This window comes from Pseudophryne corroboree, chromosome 11 (assembly GCF_028390025.1).
Source record: "Pseudophryne corroboree isolate aPseCor3 chromosome 11, aPseCor3.hap2, whole genome shotgun sequence".
Classification (NCBI taxonomy): Eukaryota; Metazoa; Chordata; class Amphibia; order Anura; family Myobatrachidae; genus Pseudophryne; species Pseudophryne corroboree.
Window position 1 is genome coordinate 229,444,824 of NC_086454.1, and position 19,289 is coordinate 229,464,112.

At 37.4% G+C, this 19,289-nt stretch overlaps 1 protein-coding gene and 1 long non-coding RNA gene across 3 annotated transcripts in view; one reads left to right on the forward strand and one right to left on the reverse strand.

Annotated features, from left to right (window-relative positions):
• Window positions 1-4,686: 4,686 nt before the first annotated feature.
• On the reverse strand, window positions 4,687-8,800 carry IRX5 (iroquois homeobox 5). Its single transcript, XM_063946178.1, has 3 exons — window positions 8,190-8,800; window positions 6,167-6,569; window positions 4,687-5,822 (listed from the first exon to the last, which is right to left on the reverse strand). The coding sequence occupies exons 1-3, from the start codon at window positions 8,436-8,438 to the stop codon at window positions 4,999-5,001; spliced, it is 1,476 nt and encodes a 491-aa protein (XP_063802248.1). The 5' UTR covers window positions 8,439-8,800; the 3' UTR covers window positions 4,687-4,998.
• A 2,185-nt stretch (window positions 8,801-10,985) lies between these two features.
• The window catches only part of LOC134969370 (uncharacterized), a 36,670-nt gene continuing 28,366 nt past the window's right edge, over window positions 10,986-19,289 (forward strand). Inside the window, exons 1-2 of one of the 2 annotated variants that reach the window (XR_010189462.1) lie at window positions 10,986-11,140; window positions 13,699-13,844. This is a non-coding gene — a long non-coding RNA (uncharacterized LOC134969370). The remainder of the gene's footprint in view (window positions 11,141-13,698; window positions 13,845-19,289) is intronic. The other variant, XR_010189461.1, reaches the window with a different exon arrangement.

Consider the following 19,289-nt stretch of genomic DNA (forward strand, 5'->3'; position numbering starts at 1 on the left):
GAAAAGAGAATAGGGTAGATGGGTGGGAGTTAAGCACAGAGAACGGGAACTAAGACTAACAGAACAGACTGGTATGATGATTGTTTTAAGTGGTTAATTTAGACCACAATAATTTAGAATTTTGCAACTGTAGAGTAATTAATTCACAAACCAGGATATCGTTAACAGAATTGAGCTCCCTACAAATGAAAAAAAAAAATAAAAGTAAAAAATAGTTGCAAAACTGAATAGTTATCACAATGTTCTCTCTACGATGTAACTTTTTTTTTTCTTTTTTTTGTAAGTACTAAGACACTAATTATCATAGATGGTAAGCTTGCGAGCAGGGCCTTCCTACCTCTATGTCTGTCTGTTTTTACCCAGTTTTGTTCTATTACTGTTGTTCTAATTGTAAAGCGCAACGGAATATGCTGCACTATATAAGAAACTGTTATTAAATAAATAAATAAATAAATAATTATGCATTTGCCATAATGTTAATTACTAACTGGTTAATATACTGTTTAAAGTCACAAAACTTTACTGTATGTATGAGTTAAATGGAGAAAATGTGACAGTAACAGAATAAAATTATTTTCACTTTCCATTTGCAATGACGTACGTGTGTGTGTGTGTGTGTGTGTGTGTGTGTGTGTGTGTGTGTGTGTGTGTGTGTGTGTAATATTTGTTTCTGTTAGTTCAAAATATCAACTACTCTCTAAACTGAGCAATTTTTGTGTCTTTGTATTTTTAATTGTGTGCTAATTATGAAGTCCCAACCACTAGAAGACAAAGAGCATGTTCGGGGGAATCAGTTTTTAGAGTTATAATATGTGAGGGGGATGGAGTAAAGAGAAAGCTGGAGAGAGGGCGTATTGGGAAATATTGCGACTACAACGTAAAAATATATATATTGAGAGTGGGTGGAGTATAGGAAACCTGTTCTTCATACAGAATGGCATCCAGCATCGTTCTTTGTATGAGAATGCACAGACACCTTTCCTAGAATTATTTACATATATAATTTGCTAACAGGTATACATAAGGTAATTGGAGTCCAATGGCCTTTGTCATTTCGGAAATGTGTCAGTACCAATTATTTAGTAATCCATCGGATGATCACAAAGAAATCATATGCATAAACAGTAAACTCTAAAGCAAAGGCTAAAATAACATCAAAGGGGCCATGTTAAATAGGGTCATTAAATCATATAATCTCAGAATTGATGGTTCATGCGATGCAAATGCAATGTTAATGTTAATAAATAGTTTCCAAGTTTCGTTTGTAAAGCATGTGGCCAGATCTCTGTGCTCCTGGAGCAAATTATTTAATGTGCAGCCGCTTTTCAGTTAGTTTATTGGTAACTCTACACGTGCTATTATTTAAAAAAAAAAAAGATCAAGTTAACCCTGTTACGGCTGAGATTACAGCGTCGAAGGAGTTAAATTATTTTGATCGCGCGATATTAAAGGGATGAGATTGGAGATCTTTATTATGTCTCATTAAAAAGAGACTGCTGTGACTCGCAGCTATCATTCGTACGAGTTATCGAGATCTGTTGCCTGCTGCACGGTCCTCTTCTGACCACAAATGTCAGGGCTAAGGGGGTCAATAGAGTCATTTCTATAGGTGGAGAGTAAAGTAGCTTCTTTATTCTTGGGTGTATGGGTGGGGGCGGGGGTGGTCGTAGGATCGAAACTCGATTCAATCCACAAGGATTCTCACACGGGCCACCAATTCCACATGGACAGGATTAAAGATCGTTTCATTAAAAAGAAAATCCTCTATACCATATTTATGTCCTTTGAAGGAAATGAATCGCAATAAACCACATGCAATTGAGCAAACTAACATAATCACCGGGCTTATTACTTTCAGCGCCAAGCATATTCCTTAGGTTCGAACACAAAACCATCTCCGAACTAATTTTCTGAGCCATCGTGTAAGAATCTAAAAATACGTCTTTTTCCCCCTAAAATGTATCTTGAAACAAGATTATGTTGGTAAATATTGCAAGTTTATGAAACTTTAAAACCTTAATACTTACATGTAATGTCATATACAATATATATATATATATATATATATATATATATATATACATACACACACACACACACACACACACACACACACACACACACACACTGCAGACGGTCTACACACAAGAGGAGTTTGCAGTGTGTGATTGTCTGCCTATAATAAAAACAAATGGAGGACAGTTTAGACTTCGAAAATCTAGACTATGACGAGCCTTTTTGTAAGTGCTTATTAACTTGGGATGTATTAACCTCAGCAGATATATGAAATATATATATATTTTCCTGTTTACATTAATTATAATATGCTGAGTAGCCAAAATGGATAGTTTTCCCATAACTTTAACTACAGGTTTTGGGGAGGTTTACTTACTTTTTATACTACTTCACTATACATATTTTCTAATAACTGGGAGTTTGGAAACATATTTAACCATCTTTTCTGTAAATAATTACAAGTAATATCTTAAAAATCTTTTGGGTTCGATACTTTAGAAACAAATAATATGTAAATTAAATTGCACGTTCTCTAGATATCTAAACTAGGATTCTAAAAACAGGTCAAATGTGTAGTTTTTTTTATATTATTGTATAATGATATAATCACACGTAGTATTTAATTTATCGTGAATAAAAAAATATTCCTGTACGTAATGATAAACGGTTGTGTCACTTTAGTATTTCAGAAAGACGAACTGGCTGTATATTGGAAAATACATAGATCTGCAACATTTAACTTAATCAAAAATCGGAAAATATTCTGCGGCTTAATCTAAGCCAAGCATTAATTTATACATTCACATTTCGTTTTAAAACCAATTAAAAATGAAAATATGGTGTCAATCCCCCCCCCCGCCCCCAAAAAATAAAATAAAATAAAAATAATAATAATAATAATAATAATAATCACAAGCTATAAAATTGGATTTTGCGTATATATGAGAGGAAAAAAAAATATATGAAAACTATTTCCGGTGAAAGAAAGATTACAGTACTGAACCTAAAACGGGCAACGATGCTTTGTTTTTTTGTTAATAAAAAATACTGTACTCAACTGCATGTTAACAAATTACAATTAAAAACACTACGATCCAAATGCATAGTATATTAAATCTAAGGCAGTTAAGATAACTGCCTTATATATTAAATGTAAGGCAGTTAAGAAAATAGATGATGCATTTTAACTATATTTTTTAATTTCAACGTCATTATTAGTCTCATTAACATTATAATTAGTTACGGTGTTAATGGCGTAATTAGCAATTATGTAATTAATGCCATAAATATTTTCACCGAAATGGTGAGAACTACCAAATTAATAACACTTTATTCACTTCAATCTTTGGATTTAGTCAGACCAAAATACACATTGTCAATTGTAGAATTTTGGCTGATAAATTAATAAATACATGAACAAAAAAACAAAACAAAAAAAAACCACAAGTAAAATAATCAATAATATATATTTAACACATTACAAAGTCTCACGAGTTTTCACCTGCACATAAGAAAGATCTACCCTTTTATCTGAAAAAAATGCCTTATCTAACAGTTTTTCATAAGAAAAAAAAAAACAATCCATCAGTGAGTGTATATAGTATATATCGAGACTGCTTATTTGGTTAGCCCGAGATTCGGCAATTAAAAACCGTTGCATGGTTTGAAGCTCTTTTTACTTTGTACCTTTCAATGCCTAATTCTTCATTTGCATTTCGGAGACAATTTTATTTTAATCTTTTTTCATGATAAAGTTCCTATTCCCACGACTACGTATATGAAGTTGAAATCAGGCGCAACAGGGACACCTACCAGTGAAACTGAGTATTGCACGATAATTCTCATAACGTTGGATTTCCCTATAGTGCGTACAATGTAAGCAATATAGACTTCCACAAACAGCAGCTCTCACGTCTGTTTAAAGTAGAGAAATCATCTCGAATGAAAACTTCAAAACCAGTAAATGGCGATGTCTGTACTTGTGTAAGTATCTGGATTTGTTGCCCATTTGTTCTAAATAATTATATATATATATATATATATATATATATATATATATACACACACATATAGAGAGAGAGAGAGAGAGAGAGAGAGAGAGAGAGAGAGAGAGAGAGATGATAGATAGATAGATAGATAGATAGATAGATAGATAGATAGATAGATAGATAGATAGATAGATAGATAGATAGATAGATATGGGATACTTGTTAACTCGACCTGTTTCTAACATTAATGAGAACATTCCTGCATAAAATCGAATTCATTAGTAAAGGTCACTGTTTGATTGCTAGGCACAAAGCAGGCCACTGGTTGATATTAATTAGGTTAACACATTCACACCCAATGAAAACCAGAAAATGATTGCCAGTCTGTACCTCTCATTCATTAGTTTAGTAGCAGACGTTTTCTGTATATTACTTATCATTACATCGATATACCTGTATCACCAATAATTTTGCCGGGCAGTCTTTTACAAATTAGGAACTTTTATCATGTGCCTGTGCAAATCTGCTTTAAATTCATTTATATATATATATATATATATATATATATATATATATATATATTATCCATGTAATAGATCGCAAACCAAAAAATAATCATGAGGCATCTAAAAAAAATTAAATTAATTTTGTATTATTAATTATGAAACAGTTCGGGAAAACAATGCGATTTATATATTTATATTACAAAACAGCGTAAATCATTGTACAACGAATAATTCAATAATTTACTTCAAAGATAGTGATGATCCATTTAAATACAAAATAGTCTACATTAAATATACAGAATCATATGGATACAAAGTATGTCTTTCTTTGCAGATGGAAAAAAAACATAATCAGACCAGCAAAAGTGAACTCTGTGCTGGTCGTTATTTGAACTATTAATATTCTTGATGGTGAATTGGTAAACTGTCAAGGCATTTTATGTTTTAATAAATTAAATGAGTCCCAATGCTCGAAGAAGAAGCCAAAGTTAAAGGCTGGACATACCTTTCTTCATTTCATAAGAAGTGTCTTTGCTAAGGTCTGCCTGAGACTGGCTTCTGAGTTTGCACTCTTTGGCCAAGGCCTCAGCTCTGTTTAATACAGTCTGGGTTAATCCATTGAAATGTGGGTTGCTGTTGGCAGATGGGGTCGTGCTTTGTCCATGGTGGCTGTGGATATGCCCAAAAGAGCCATAGTTCGTATAACCAGGGTAAAATGGTGTGCTGTAATACAGGTGACGGGGCAAAACAGTATTGTTAGGGAAATGGCAAGTGGCTGAGGGAGATCTGGATGGTGAAGAGGCACTGCCAACTATGGACTGGGCCGTAGCTGACCCTTGTCCAATTGTGGCTTCACTGCTTTCCTTGGTCTTGTCCGAAGATGTGGCTATTTCTGCCAAGGACCACAATTTAGGCTTATTAGAAGCCACTGGGGGGGAGTGGATGACTGAGGTGGCATTACTGGAGACTGTGCCATGCTGGATCTGGGGGTTCCGGTGTACAAGGTCAATTGGTTTGGATTGGTGTTGGTGATGAATATGTTGGGATGGTTGCTGCTGCTGACGGTGGAGGTGGAGGTGATGGTGGTGGAGATGAAGATTGTGATTGTGCACAGTCTGTTCTTCTACTGCCGCCTGGGCCTGGTTCGCTGGGCACAATGGTGGGGAGGCTGGAGCAGAACTTTTGGAAAGGTTATCACTACTGTCCTCCACTTCGTTCAACTCAGAGTCACTCCTGATAGAGACCAACTCCTTCACCTGTATGGGGTCACGTTCTACAAGATCAGGCTCTTCCACGAGTGGACTCCTCTTCACTGCAAATTAAATAGACATACAGGGGTATGAGGACAATTTCCATCACCAGGCGACGGGGACCTATGTTCTACTTAGTTACGTATCTCTAAATAAAACTTTAACACTTATTCAGCTGTTAGCCACTTATATAAACTAGTCTATATTGAGAATAAAAATACATCTTAATTACCGAAAAGATCTGCATTGCGCATGGCAAAACTTCAATTAAGGAACTGAAAGCAATAAGTATCTTAATGCAAAGCAGGCAGACACACACACACACACACACACACACACACACACACACCCCCCCCCCCCCCCCCCACTCTGAGCGCAATCTGTGTCCATTAATTTAAGAACCAACCTGTATCTCCGTCTGGATCTCCCTTTTCCTCCAGTTTCTGAGGCTCGTCATCATCATTTTTTTCCAAGTCGATATTCTCCTCATCTTCCTCGTCCTCGCTTCTATTCCTGGGGGTCCAAGTCATTTTGTTTTCTTTTTTCAGCCTCCTCCTAGCATTGGCAAACCAGGTGGACACTTGGGTGAGTGTCATCTTGGTGATGATGGCTAGCATGATCTTCTCACCCTTGGTGGGGTAAGGGTTCTTCCTGTGCTCATTCAGCCAGGCCTTTAAGGTGGCGGTGGCATCCCTGGTAGCATTTTTCCTGTAAGCCGGATCTCCATAAGGATAGGAACCTAATGGAGCTGCGTATGGATGGTACCCTAATGAGCCTGCCATACTTGTGCTGTGGTCATATGGAGAACCCTGGAGAGATATGGACACATTAATAAATCTCACTAACTCTAACACACAATAATGAAAAGTGTATTGTCAGAAACAAATGATATACTTTTATACCATACAAGGTAAAACAAAGCGTCCCTGAGTGGAATAATATTAAGTACATCGTATACTGAATGCAGAACGATGATTTACAATGACTATGCTGCACACAATTGCACATTCAGCATTACACTGATACAAACATACGCAAACACATATACTATATAATATTACACTCACATGCCAGAGAATTTCCACAATCCATAAAAAAATACAAAAATCACATAAATCTGTAAATATTTGCATCCTTTAGTTTGGGCCCCTGTTTGTTTTGTACAATTGCTTAATGGCTTTTTCAATGCCTGAATGCACAATAACATTACTACTTGTGATGACACCAGCAGACGCTAATGTACGGGGAACTGGGTCTTTCTACAGCTGGGAACTGGAAGCCAAAACAACAGTAGGATTCTGAGACTACCCTTTAATTTGCCAGCGTAACCACACCTAGGAATGGGTCTCTGACAGGGAACCACAGAACTATAAATTAAACATTTCGCAAAGATCTAATTAAATCGGCAGTCGCAAGGGGTTTTATACAGGTAATTAAATCAGCACTGAGCTTACAAAAGCAATGAATAACATTTTTATTTCCTACAGCAGTAAATACACAGGGACAGGCCACAGGCCACACTCTTATTTGTATCTGTGTTTGGCTAAATACATTTTCACACGCATAGTAACGCAGCCTTGCACACAGTGAAACATTTACTAACACAGATATGCTCCTGGCTGCAGTTTACACTCACGCTGCAATTAACCACTTAATTAAAGCGATCTGCTTACTCCATTGAATTTATTGATAATCAATCAGTAGACACTTGTGAATAGTTACGTCTAGATTTGTTGTGAAATCGCATTTACTTATCCGTCTCAAGTGAAACGGATTCAACAAATGGACGCTTTTAAGATCACATTCGGATTGGGAATTTTTTTTCGTTCTGTCTAATGGAGGAATCCTCTGTAATTGAAAACATACCTCATATTTTAGATTACCATTTAACTCCTTCACTGCCAAGCAAGATAGAGACACATACTGTATATGAACGATTACGTTAGGGGTATTTTAAAGCAATTAACTGACATATTCCCACTCCGAACGATTTTAAAACTTTGTAAGAACCTTCAATAAAATAGGTGTTGGATTCTCTAACATATATCTAGTTTCATTTCTTGTTTTAATACTTTTACATTGTATCAGAGTGGAAGGGAATTCTGTGCTTAGAGAAAACGACTGGAAGGGAATTTGCATAAAGGTGAATACAGCATTTCTATTGTCTGAATATGTAAGAGCCCTTTATGCTGTACAGTGAATATATTATGTGTGATAGGAACACAGTCCTCCTTGGGATCTGACACTGTACAACCTGCTACAATGATTTAAAAGCCAATGTACTCCTGTGGCTGTTACAGTTCAGTTTCTTAACTTCTACCATTACAATTAACATTGCAGGGGGACTTTGGGGAACATTTAACCCCCGAGTTGAGCTCCTTTTTCCTGTAGGATTATTATGGAAGTAACGATGGCAGTACAGTACTCACCACATAAGAGGTGAAGGCAGCAGCCGGATCCCCGCTGTACTGGAGGGGAGAGTTAAAGCCAGCAGAACTGGCTGTAAAGGCTGTGGATCCAGCATAGGGTGAGAAGGCAGAACCAGACGAAGACCTCCCCAGTTCATCAGTCCTGGGTCCAGAGATGACACTGGTGCTGTATGCAGGGCAAGAGTACAGAGCCAAAGAAGCAGATGGTTGGTACAAGTAGCCCTGAGGATAGGACATGGCCAGACACATACATACACTCTTATCTTTGGAGACGCACACGCTGCCAGGAAAAAATGGGGGACCACTTCTGCTAGGGTCTCTTGAATGTAAGTAAGGTAAGGAACCCCACCAGTTGATGACCTGGGGGATATCAGGAGTGTTCCTGGCTGCCTCTTGCTGCTGGTATCTCCTCTCCCTCTCTCTTCTTCTTACTGCCTTTCTCCCTGCTAAGATTTTTTTTGTGCTTTCCCTCTGTACAGGGAGGGAGGGGAAAGGTTGGGTGGGAGTGTGGGTTGGTTTAGACTTTAGCTTTGGAAGCAGGAAAAAAAAGGTCCTGCCAAGATGCTAAGTTGGAAATTGAGGAATCTGACGCCTAATGCTCCTCCTCCTGGGTGTTGTCAGTGGAGAGGGATGGATGGGGATGGGGCTGCCCAATTATCAGCATGCTTTCTCCTCTTCTGTGACTCCCTTCCAAAGCAAAATCTGCCTCTGATGGCCACCAGGAACAATGCAAGCTCTATAAAGGAGCAGCCTTAACTTTCAGCACTTACCGTACAGGCTCAGCTCGCCTCCTGACCAGCAGGACTGGGAAACGAAGGGGGGGGGGGGGGGGGGGGGGGAAGAAAGAAAGAAAGAAAGAAAGATGCAGTTGTCACCTGTTGCTACATCTGACATTGAGCGTTAACTATGTATTTCATAAATACCACTTAGCTTTAAGGAATAATAATAATAATAATAATAATAATAATAATAATAATAATAATAATAATATAACAACAGCATTCTGCACTTGTGATTCCCTACTTCCAGGAATAAGTGATTACAGACAGAGCGGAATATGAGCTTTAAAGCGATAGACTTAGCTCAGGATCTAGAAGAATAAAGGTATTTTACTCTTCTATCTAAAACTCATAAAATGTTTTGAGAGAAAGCAGATTAAAACCATATGAAGTATAGTAAATCCCCACAGATCAGAGAATGTAATCTCTCCTGATTCCACCGGATATATTTCCCGGCAGGGCATATATATATATATATATATATATATATATATATATTTTAGATAGATAGATAGATAAAGTCCAAAATACGCAGGTGTATATGTCTGCTCAAACCAGTTTGGGAAGTGTTTTGCAGTCGTCTAATTTAGAATTAATTTTATTATTAAGATGCACACTGATGATTCATTAAATATTTGTTGTGTGTAAATAATTATCAGTTGTTGTGTGTCATTTACAGTAAAATTATCGCTATGCAGACGGGAGAGCCATCCACTCAGTAGCCTATACCTGTGCCCACACATTAGCTAGTACACAGTAATAAGGGAGCAGCGGATGGGTGCAGAACTGAGGATACAGCAATAGAAATGCGAGGTGTACTCTATGCTAGTGACAGCAAAGGGTTTTTAGAGAATCTTAATGAAGTCTGAAACAGGTTATAGACAAACGTGCAGACTAGATGGAGCAGACTCACAGAACGCAGTGCAAGATCATATGCATAAATGTATATCTTGCCACAATGTACCTGTCTGCATTACTCTATGCTCGCAGACGATCTGTTCATCTGTGCGATTGTAAGTGCAGTACCTCTGATTAGGTGTATTGCTGTAATTGTCACTATGGTCATTGTTACTAATAAACCAGTCATTAATCTAATCCCTGCCATTTGAAGGTTACATTGCCACAGCTGTCAGAGTATATAATGCAAAAAAGAGCTGTCTTGCAGAGTATATATATATATATATATATATATACACACACACACACACACGTATATATATATATATATATATATATATACATACACGCATACGTGTGTGTGTGTGTGTGTGTGTGTGTGTGTGTGTGTGTGTGTGTGTGTGTGTGTGTGTGTGTGTGTGTGTGTTAATCAGCAAATTATTACTGATCTATCTCACTCTTAAGTAAGCGGTGAAGATCTGCTCTAGTTTAGATACCCTACAAACATTGGATACAGATCAGAGTCACGTAAATACTATCCGAGTTTACATAATTTCTTTGGAGGAAAATTCTTCCTGGGGGGAAAGACCTTTAATTGGCGTTATGAGCATTATCTGGAGGATTGCATGCTTCCTGATTATTGATTCAATTCCCAGTCTTTTTACTAATTCATTGAGTGTATTTATATTGCGCTCATCAGAGCCCAGCAATAATTCCTCTTGCCTGAGAGAGACGGCGTGATAACCAGATCTTGCAGGGTAGTTATGCAGAACCTATTTGCAGGCTTCATTTGCAATCTTTAACAGTTCATTTATTATTGCACAAATGCATATCACCGATGGGAGTGAAATAAGGGACTTTATGGATTGCTAGGTATTGAAATGAAAAAAGAAAGAGAAAAAAAATCTGCGTCTCTATATGCGCCATAGAGAAGGTGGCAGAGTTTGTGAAAGCGCACTAAGGGTTAATCTCCAACTAATCACACACCCCCTGCCTTCTAATTAACATAAATGCACGCCCGCTGCCTGTGGTTGGTTTTTCCTGTGCAGACCTCTGGCTGCTGATTGGCCCAGGGGAGGTGCTGATCCCAGGGAGAAGGAGAGTGCTTCTTATAGTGACGTCACGGCCCATTGATGCCCTGCTATGTGACAATAGTGACCTGCTCAGCTCCCATGCACTGCAAGCAGACAGTTAATAATTACAGGGATCCAGGGCAGAGGAGAGAATCGGGCTCAGATATGTTCTATGCTTCCAAGAGGCAGGAGCAGGATGAAGGTAAGAGGGGTCTGATGGGGATTTGGTGGAGCTGTAGAGTCGCACACACTGTTGGTTTTTTTTCTTCCTGTCTGTGCATCAACTTGTGCTCATGACAACAGAAAGTGTCCCTGAGAGTTTGTTGGCCAACTTTTGTTTCCATTGTGGGAGGCTCCGAGAGTTCTCATTTTCCTTGTTCCATCATGTGGAAAGGATCTGACTGTGCCTGTCTACACTGGGGATCAGAAGAGGGTCACAGCCTCCAGCAGCCACACATCCACCAATATTTACAGGTCCCTAAATATGCAGAGGGGTGCCGGGGGTGTCCCTCTGTGAGAGCTCCCATTGTATTTATGGGATCTCCTTTGCAATTCTTTTAATTCACTTAAACGTGATTTTGCCCGTCAGGCACTGCACAAAAATACTTTCACTTGTACTTTGAAAGAGTCTCGCCCCCCCTCCCTTATATTTCTATTGCTTAGATTTAATTGCATCACGTTCTTTTGCTTTCTTATATGTCTGTTGCTTTGTTCTTAATTGCATCATGATTTTTTTTATTTATTATTATTATTATTATTATTATTATTTATTTATTTATTTATTAATTTATTTATTTTGGGGGGGGGGGGGGGCTTTTTATGTCTATTACTTTAATGCATCTGTTCTTTTGTTTTTATACCAAAATCAAATCTGTAATAATAAAAACATTCTGTATAATTCGTTTTTGTTAAAGATCATTTTTTTGAGAGCAGTCATTTGTTGTTGTCCATTGATTGCACCTTTTTCAGATCCAAAGCATTCTTGCTATAACAGTTTCCAAGTTATCATGATTCATAGGAGAGAGTGAGGGTGGTCACAACCATTTATTACTGTAAATGCAAATATTATACAGTAATATTTTTTCACTTTTCTTTCATATTTTTTCATGCATTAAAAGGGTCAGTTGTCAGCTATTCAGAAGTTTGATTAGATAATGTACCAATTTTCTTTTATTTTTATCATGCATTGTTTAACCCAGGTACTTGTAAATGGTTAGCATTACTGACTCACAGATCTGAGGTCATGGGTTCGAATCCCACCATGGCCCTAACTATGTGGACTTTGCATATTCTCCATGTGCTTGCGTGGGTTTCCTCTGGGTACTCCGGTTTCCTTCCACAATCCAAAAGTATAGTGGTAGATTAATTGGCTCCTGATAAAAAAAAATTAACCTGCGTGTGTGTGTGTGTGTGTGTGTGTGTGTGTGTGTGTGTGTGTGTGTGTGTGTGTACATATGTTTAGGGCAGACTAGATGTGCCAATTGGTTATAATCTATCATCAGAATTCTACTTGCAATGCAAAGGGTCAATTTTAGATTAATTGATGATAGTTTCCAGACAAAGTGACATCTTATGCACTTATAAGCTTTTTTAACCCTCAATCGTTTTGAAGTCCCTCCAGACAGGTTAAAACAGACCGTCTATTATAGCTAATGTCCCCATAATATCATATCAGCAATTAGTTGAAATGGTATATGCCTCTGGTTTATTTTACTACTTGGGGGGGAGGAATCTATACTAAATATTTATGAAAATTCTCACTTAAGCACAGAAAAATCCATGTCACATTATAAAATGGTCTGTAAATGGTATACAATTATTCAAATTAAATGGAATTGTGTCAAAACTCTGATTTCAATTACCACTTGAAATGCAATTCATAATCTTTGCTGAGCCTAAATATATTTGTAAGCCTCCTGGGTGTTTATATTCTGAAATAATGTTTCATAAGCAAGTTGCTTTATGTTTAAATGCATTACATTTTTGGGTAGTACATGAAGTTGTATCAATTGCAATGTCATATATAAGTATATTGAAATTCACTTTGTACTAATAGTTTATATGTAGCTTATTATTTGATGAATTATTTTAATATATTATTATTTGTGGAACTGCTTTGAAAGGTCGAAAGTCAAACAAGGGTATTGTTTTTTTAAGTGTATGAATAACTTAACCTACCCTACATGCAGTGGTTATGATACAAAGGGGGTATTTATCAAAGCTTGGAGAGAGATGAAATTGTTAGATATGAAGTACCAACCAATCAGCTCCTATCTGACATTTTTTCAAACACAGCCTGTCAAATGTAAGACAGAAGCTGTTTGCCTGGGACTTTATCTCTCCAAATTTTATCTCTCTCCAAGCTTTGATAAATAACACCCCTAAATATGTACTATGTACATGGGTATACACATAGGAAAACAGAGCCTCTTTTTAAAAACTCTTTTTTAAAAAGACCGACAAGCAAGCAATTCAGCCTCATCTGTGGTCTCCTAGTCTAAACCACCCAACTATCTGCCATCTGATAGTTGGCAGTCTATAAGAGTAAAATCACTTTTTAACACATATACATAATTTAAAGTCTATTTAAGATAAAATGAAAAGAAAATCTTTATACAATCTCACTTTCTGGCCTTGTATATTGCTAAGAGGGCATATTTGCTCATTAGAATGGATTATGAGAAGGTGCAAATTGCAATAGTGTTCGGTGCTTTAATTTAATAGCAGATGTCTAATTAAATTCTGTTGTATATTTGTTAGGTGTGCTGAAAATTTGTGCATCAAAGATATACAGTTTTGCCCATTAGCATTTTAACCTAAAATATGAAAAGACAAGTTGAAAATACGTATGGCAAAAGCTTAATGTCAAAGAAACGGTGAGGGGTAGGAAGAGTTACAGTGGACAGGTAAGTAAAGTAATAGCAATAATTATAGAAGTGATGTGCACTTATTCAATAATGTTAGGAATTACAAGGAGGAATTAAATTGCGACAAATGACTGGCCGTGTGAGTGTGTGTGTGTGTGTGTGTGTGTGTGTATATATATATATATATATATATATATATATATATTAATAGGTAGAGCTTTATGCCAAGAGTTTGTGTAACAACTAAGCCAGTTTTAGCTTTTAGCTTGGGGGCAATAGTGAAAGTTTGGAAAATCCTAATTGCACGTTTATGTGTAATTGAGGATAAAGTTACAGAATATTATCAATAATAATCTACATTGCCACATACTTTGTAACAGGCAGCCATTATAAGTTGTAATAGGAGATAGGTGACTGAATTTCTGTTTACCACAATAAACAATATCTGTAGTAGCCCAACATTGGTAAGCACCAATTTTCTAGTCACAACATCTAAAAGTTATATTGACCTTTATTATATATGGATAAAGTATTATGCAGCACTTTTCAACCAGATAATGTTTATCTATTCATCTCATTCATAGCCCCAGTTACTTCCAATCTTATTTCATACTATAGACACACACCCACACACACACACACACACACACACACACACACACACACACACACACACACACACACACACACACACACACACACACACTCTCTTTCTCAATACAACTTTAGTCTTAAAAGAAAGTGAAAGCAAGGCCTCATCACTAGGACCCTATGCTGTTCAACAGTAAAAATAAAGGTATAAAGGTGATAGTTTTCTTATAGTTATATATTTATCAGTGTATTTTAACACTGCAACTCATAATAGATATTTTTTAACAGAAACAGTGTGTAGAAAGAAATTCAGCACATTTGAAAGATTCTGTAGCAGTTAAATAATATTTGTTCAGGGCTAAGCCAGTTTGGAGTATTGTTGAATGCTAAGCAATAGTAATTGAAACATAGACTTCCAGCAGGCTGTGTTTCTAGAGCCCTGGGGGGAGATTGCAGTGAACTATAAAGCAGTTTGGTAGGCACTGTTTATAAACATTATTTAAAACTGGCATTAACAAAAAATGTTCCTAGTATGATGTGAATCACTGACTGTTTCAAGGCATCTGTCTTTTTTGATACATTTGTCTGGCTAACTTACTAGCTACAATGAATGTTTAAAAAAAAAAATAGATTGTTTGCAGACCTGTGAGCTTTGCCTTAGTGACTTGGGACTACTTAACAGTTTAGCACTAATTTCTGTGCAATGCTGGAAAATGAAGGAATACATACCACAAAAAGTTGTACTTGTTGAACTGACATTTTATCTATATTGTTATTAATATTATTCAAAGTAATTTGACATTTGTGCCTCACGATAAATGGTAGTTACGAAACGAAATCAGTTTATGCTGTCATTCAGTTTATAAGAGAACAGAGAGTTCATGTGGTAGTTTAAATAACTGGTGGAGCCAACGTATAGTTTACCTCTTTCTGCTGCCAAAATAGCCTGCAATTCTTGATTACCAACTAGATAGAGTTTCTAATATAGGAATTGCTGTATTATTTCATAGTTAGTTATCTAAAAACTGCTCCAGGTCATCAACCCTGTTTGGCTCTCCCCTATTACAAGTGTAACATGCACCTCTCCCAAATGAATTTATGATTGAAAAATGCAGTCTGTAATCCCAACAGAAAATCACTACATTTTAGTTTTCTATTGTGGGGATATAATCATGATTTCAACTGGAGGATAATTGCTTGTGGGTTCTCAAATCAGGTATTTGGGTTTTTAGCCCAGTGTCCGGGCTTCTTGTAATACAAAAAAGGGGGTGGAGGAGTTGGCTGACCTCCATCATACAAACTCAGTGATGCAAGTATAATATTAATAGAAGATCATGTAAGATTGGGTATGACGCTTGTTGTAACAATAGGGAGGTATCGTTACTGTTTATTGTGAGTATAAACCTTGCTGTGTATAATTTATTCACAGTTGAACTACGGCATTGTTGTGTGTCCTGATAAAAAATTTAGCTCAAGTGGTAGAGAAGGCATAAGAACGCGTTCTGAAGGTTTCAGGGGTCATCAATCATGTTCTGCATACAGAGCTATTGTTAATCTATAACTGAGTAGCTAATGTCTATTAGGCGTATCTATAATACATTCTTCAACATCAAAACATGAACATATTAGATTGTAAGCTCCACTGGGGCAGGGACTGTTGTGAATGGCCAAATATTCTCTGTAAAGCGCAGCGGAATATGTGTGTGCTGTATAAATAACTGGTACTAAATAATAAATAAATATACAAAGGTGCATTCTTTCAGTTCAGATCCTTGGTCATCTTTAAAACTGTTTCACAGCAGCGGTGAAAGAGGCCAACCAATGAGCAGATGAACAACCTGCGAGATGTACTGTACATAGCACTAATGAGATAAGAAAAAAAGATTGGAATCTCCTTAATGATCTTGACAGTTTGCAGAATATATAAAAAAAGGCCATACTAGTCTGTATTTGTTACTAAAATCTATTGTTGATGAAAAGAAATATATAGGCATTTGTTAGATAAATATTTTAATGAAAACAAAAATGTTGTTTCAGAAAAATGAAAGATGTTTTTGAGAGGAGATGCTAAAAGAAATAGAGAAATAAAAACAAAGCAATAATCCATCTAGACCTCCCCAAATAAAAAAAAAGTATTTACTCACTTCATTTGTAATCCTTTATAATTTATGCATTTGCCAACACAACATCTGCTGGGAGCAGAGCTGGTAATGTGGCATTTAATTATTTTACTTAAGCAGGTAATGTGGCATTTAATAATTAGGAGAGTAGACCTAAAAGATCCTTTGCTGGCTAACTGCACTAACTTTGTACATATGATACCCTTATGGGCAATTTACTAAGATTACATATTGAAAACAATATAATAATGAAAATTATAGTTTGTATAGGATGGTCGAGATTATATGAATTCATTTTATATTGACAAATCATTTACTGTTTTACCACAAAGGAACGCACTTTCAGCAGTTTCTCTTCTGCCGCAGATGTACAAGAAATAGAACTAATTTTAATGACTATAAGGAGTAGTTTTCCCATTGTTTACAGATTTAAATGGTATATAATGCAAAAACAAAAATATTTTCTAAAATTTAATTTACACTATGATGGATAGAAAGAAGATTTGCCCAAAATATGGACTTATTTTGTTCCCTAAACATGCATAGATTAAACACCCCATTTTGACTTAAATAGTAGAAAATCAAGGTTTTTAACTACCAAACTGATGTATAATTTGTACATTTTGCTGCACCATAGCATGCAGTTACAGGGGAAAATCCTGATCAATTAGCAATTTTCGCATTAATATGTGGTGGCATATATACAGGGCTCACTGAAGTTGCAGCAGCAATTGAGCATGTAACCTCAAGAGGGTGCCAATCCAGGCCCCAGGCTCTGTGTGCAGAATAGGCATTGCCATCTGGGGCCGGATGCTTAGCCCTTGCTACCTCCAGCAATGTAACTAAGGCAGCAGGAACCAGCTATAGGATTCTGGTGTTGCAGTTATGTTTTGCTGCCAGACGGATTTTAGTTAGGGATTAGGGACAAAAGGTAAACCAGTATACAGAAGCAGTCCAGGAGGAATTGCTAGTCTTGCATCAGGGATGCGTCTAGACCATTGATGAATGTTTGGTATGAAAGGTACAGGTTTTCGCTTAAAAAAAACAAACATTTAACACATACACTACAAAATGCACACTAAGAAATATCCCTTAGTCCAGGCCAGTGGTGCTAACTGTGTGGATGCCAAGGGATTATTTTATGTTGACCAATAAATGGCGCTGGTGGGCTTCTCAAGTTAGGTGGCTGGGTGATGGGTTGTATTGTGCTGATTGGTGCAGGCTGAGTGATTGTGTAGAGCTCCTGCACTGTGCTTGTATCATTCTATAGTGGCCCAGTGATGGTGGCTGAGCAGTAGTCAGTGTGAAAAGAAGGGGGCAAGCACAGTGCAGGAATCCTTATAGCGCTTGAACATGGGACGTCCTTCTGTCTAGATATGTAGGAACCCACCAAGGAATGTCACCGGCATCTTGGGACTATGTGATCTATTACCGTTGTCAGCTTATGAACTTCTGTGAATACATGTACTGAATTTTCATATTTTTCACATTTAGATATGGTCCCCACCACTTGAATCAGAAAAATGTGTTTGGAAGTTTATGGCTCATGGTCCTATCCCAAATAAGATCTGCAGTCCTTATGTACAAACAGTTTGGCCACCTCTGTCATTATCTTGCTGCTGCCTCAGATGAACTCATCAGGGTGGTCATTCCGAGTTGTTCGCTCGGTGATTTTCTTTGCATCGCAGCGATTTTCCGCTTAGTGCGCATGCGCAATGTTCGCACTGCGACTGCGCCAAGTAAATTTGCTAAGCAGTTAGGAATATTACTCACGGTTTTTTCATCGTTCTGGTGATCGTAATGTGATTGACAGGAAGTGGGTGTTTCTGGGCGGAAACAGGCCGTTTTAGGGGCGTGTGGAAAAAACGCTACCGTTTCTGGGAAAAACGCGGGAGTGGCTGGAGAAACGGAGGAGTGTCTGGGCGAACGCTGGGTGTGTTTGTGACGTCAAACCAGGAACGATAAGCACTGAAATGATCGCACTGGCAGAGTAAGTCTCGAGCTACTCGGAAACTGCACAGAGATGTCTTATCGCAATATTGCGAATCTTTCGTTCGCAATTTTAAGAAGCTAAGATTCACTCCCAGTAGGCGGCGGCTTAGCGTGTGCAATGCTGCTAAAAGCAGCTTGCGAGCGAACAACTCGGAATGACCACCCATATACACACATTTGCAGCACAAAGTAAGGTTATCTATAGACCAGAATTCCTTAATGAACAAGGTCTGAAGAATATCATAGAGATTATTGATAGCCTAATTAATTTTAAAAACATCCAATAAACTGAAAAACTCCAACTTGATTTGCTATAGTAAAGTCTTCATCCAGCATACAAGCAGGGTTGGACTGGCCCACAGGGGAACAAGGGAAACAACCAGTGGGCCCTACTACCTGTGGGCCCTCCTCCTCCTCTAGGGATCAAGTTCCAGACTATCCTAGTGCACTGGATTTATGCATTATACATATGTTACATTATACTTCACAATAATTTGGTTTATTATATATTTACCAAGGGGCACAGAACATGTAATGGTTAGCCAACCTCTGTGGTGGCTGGCCACGCCCCCACTGGAACCTGGCTACACCTTTAAGCATGGGCCCCTACAGCAGCATCCCCCCGGTGGGCCTTCATGCCCCAGTCCGACACTGCATACAAGCCAAAATCTCTGGTATTGGCTAGTTCTTTGTACATATATGTGCCCTTCCACTCCTCATTCCATTCTAAAAAATGAAGGCTCTCGTTCTGTCATTTTACTTATAGATTAGGTAGTCTGGC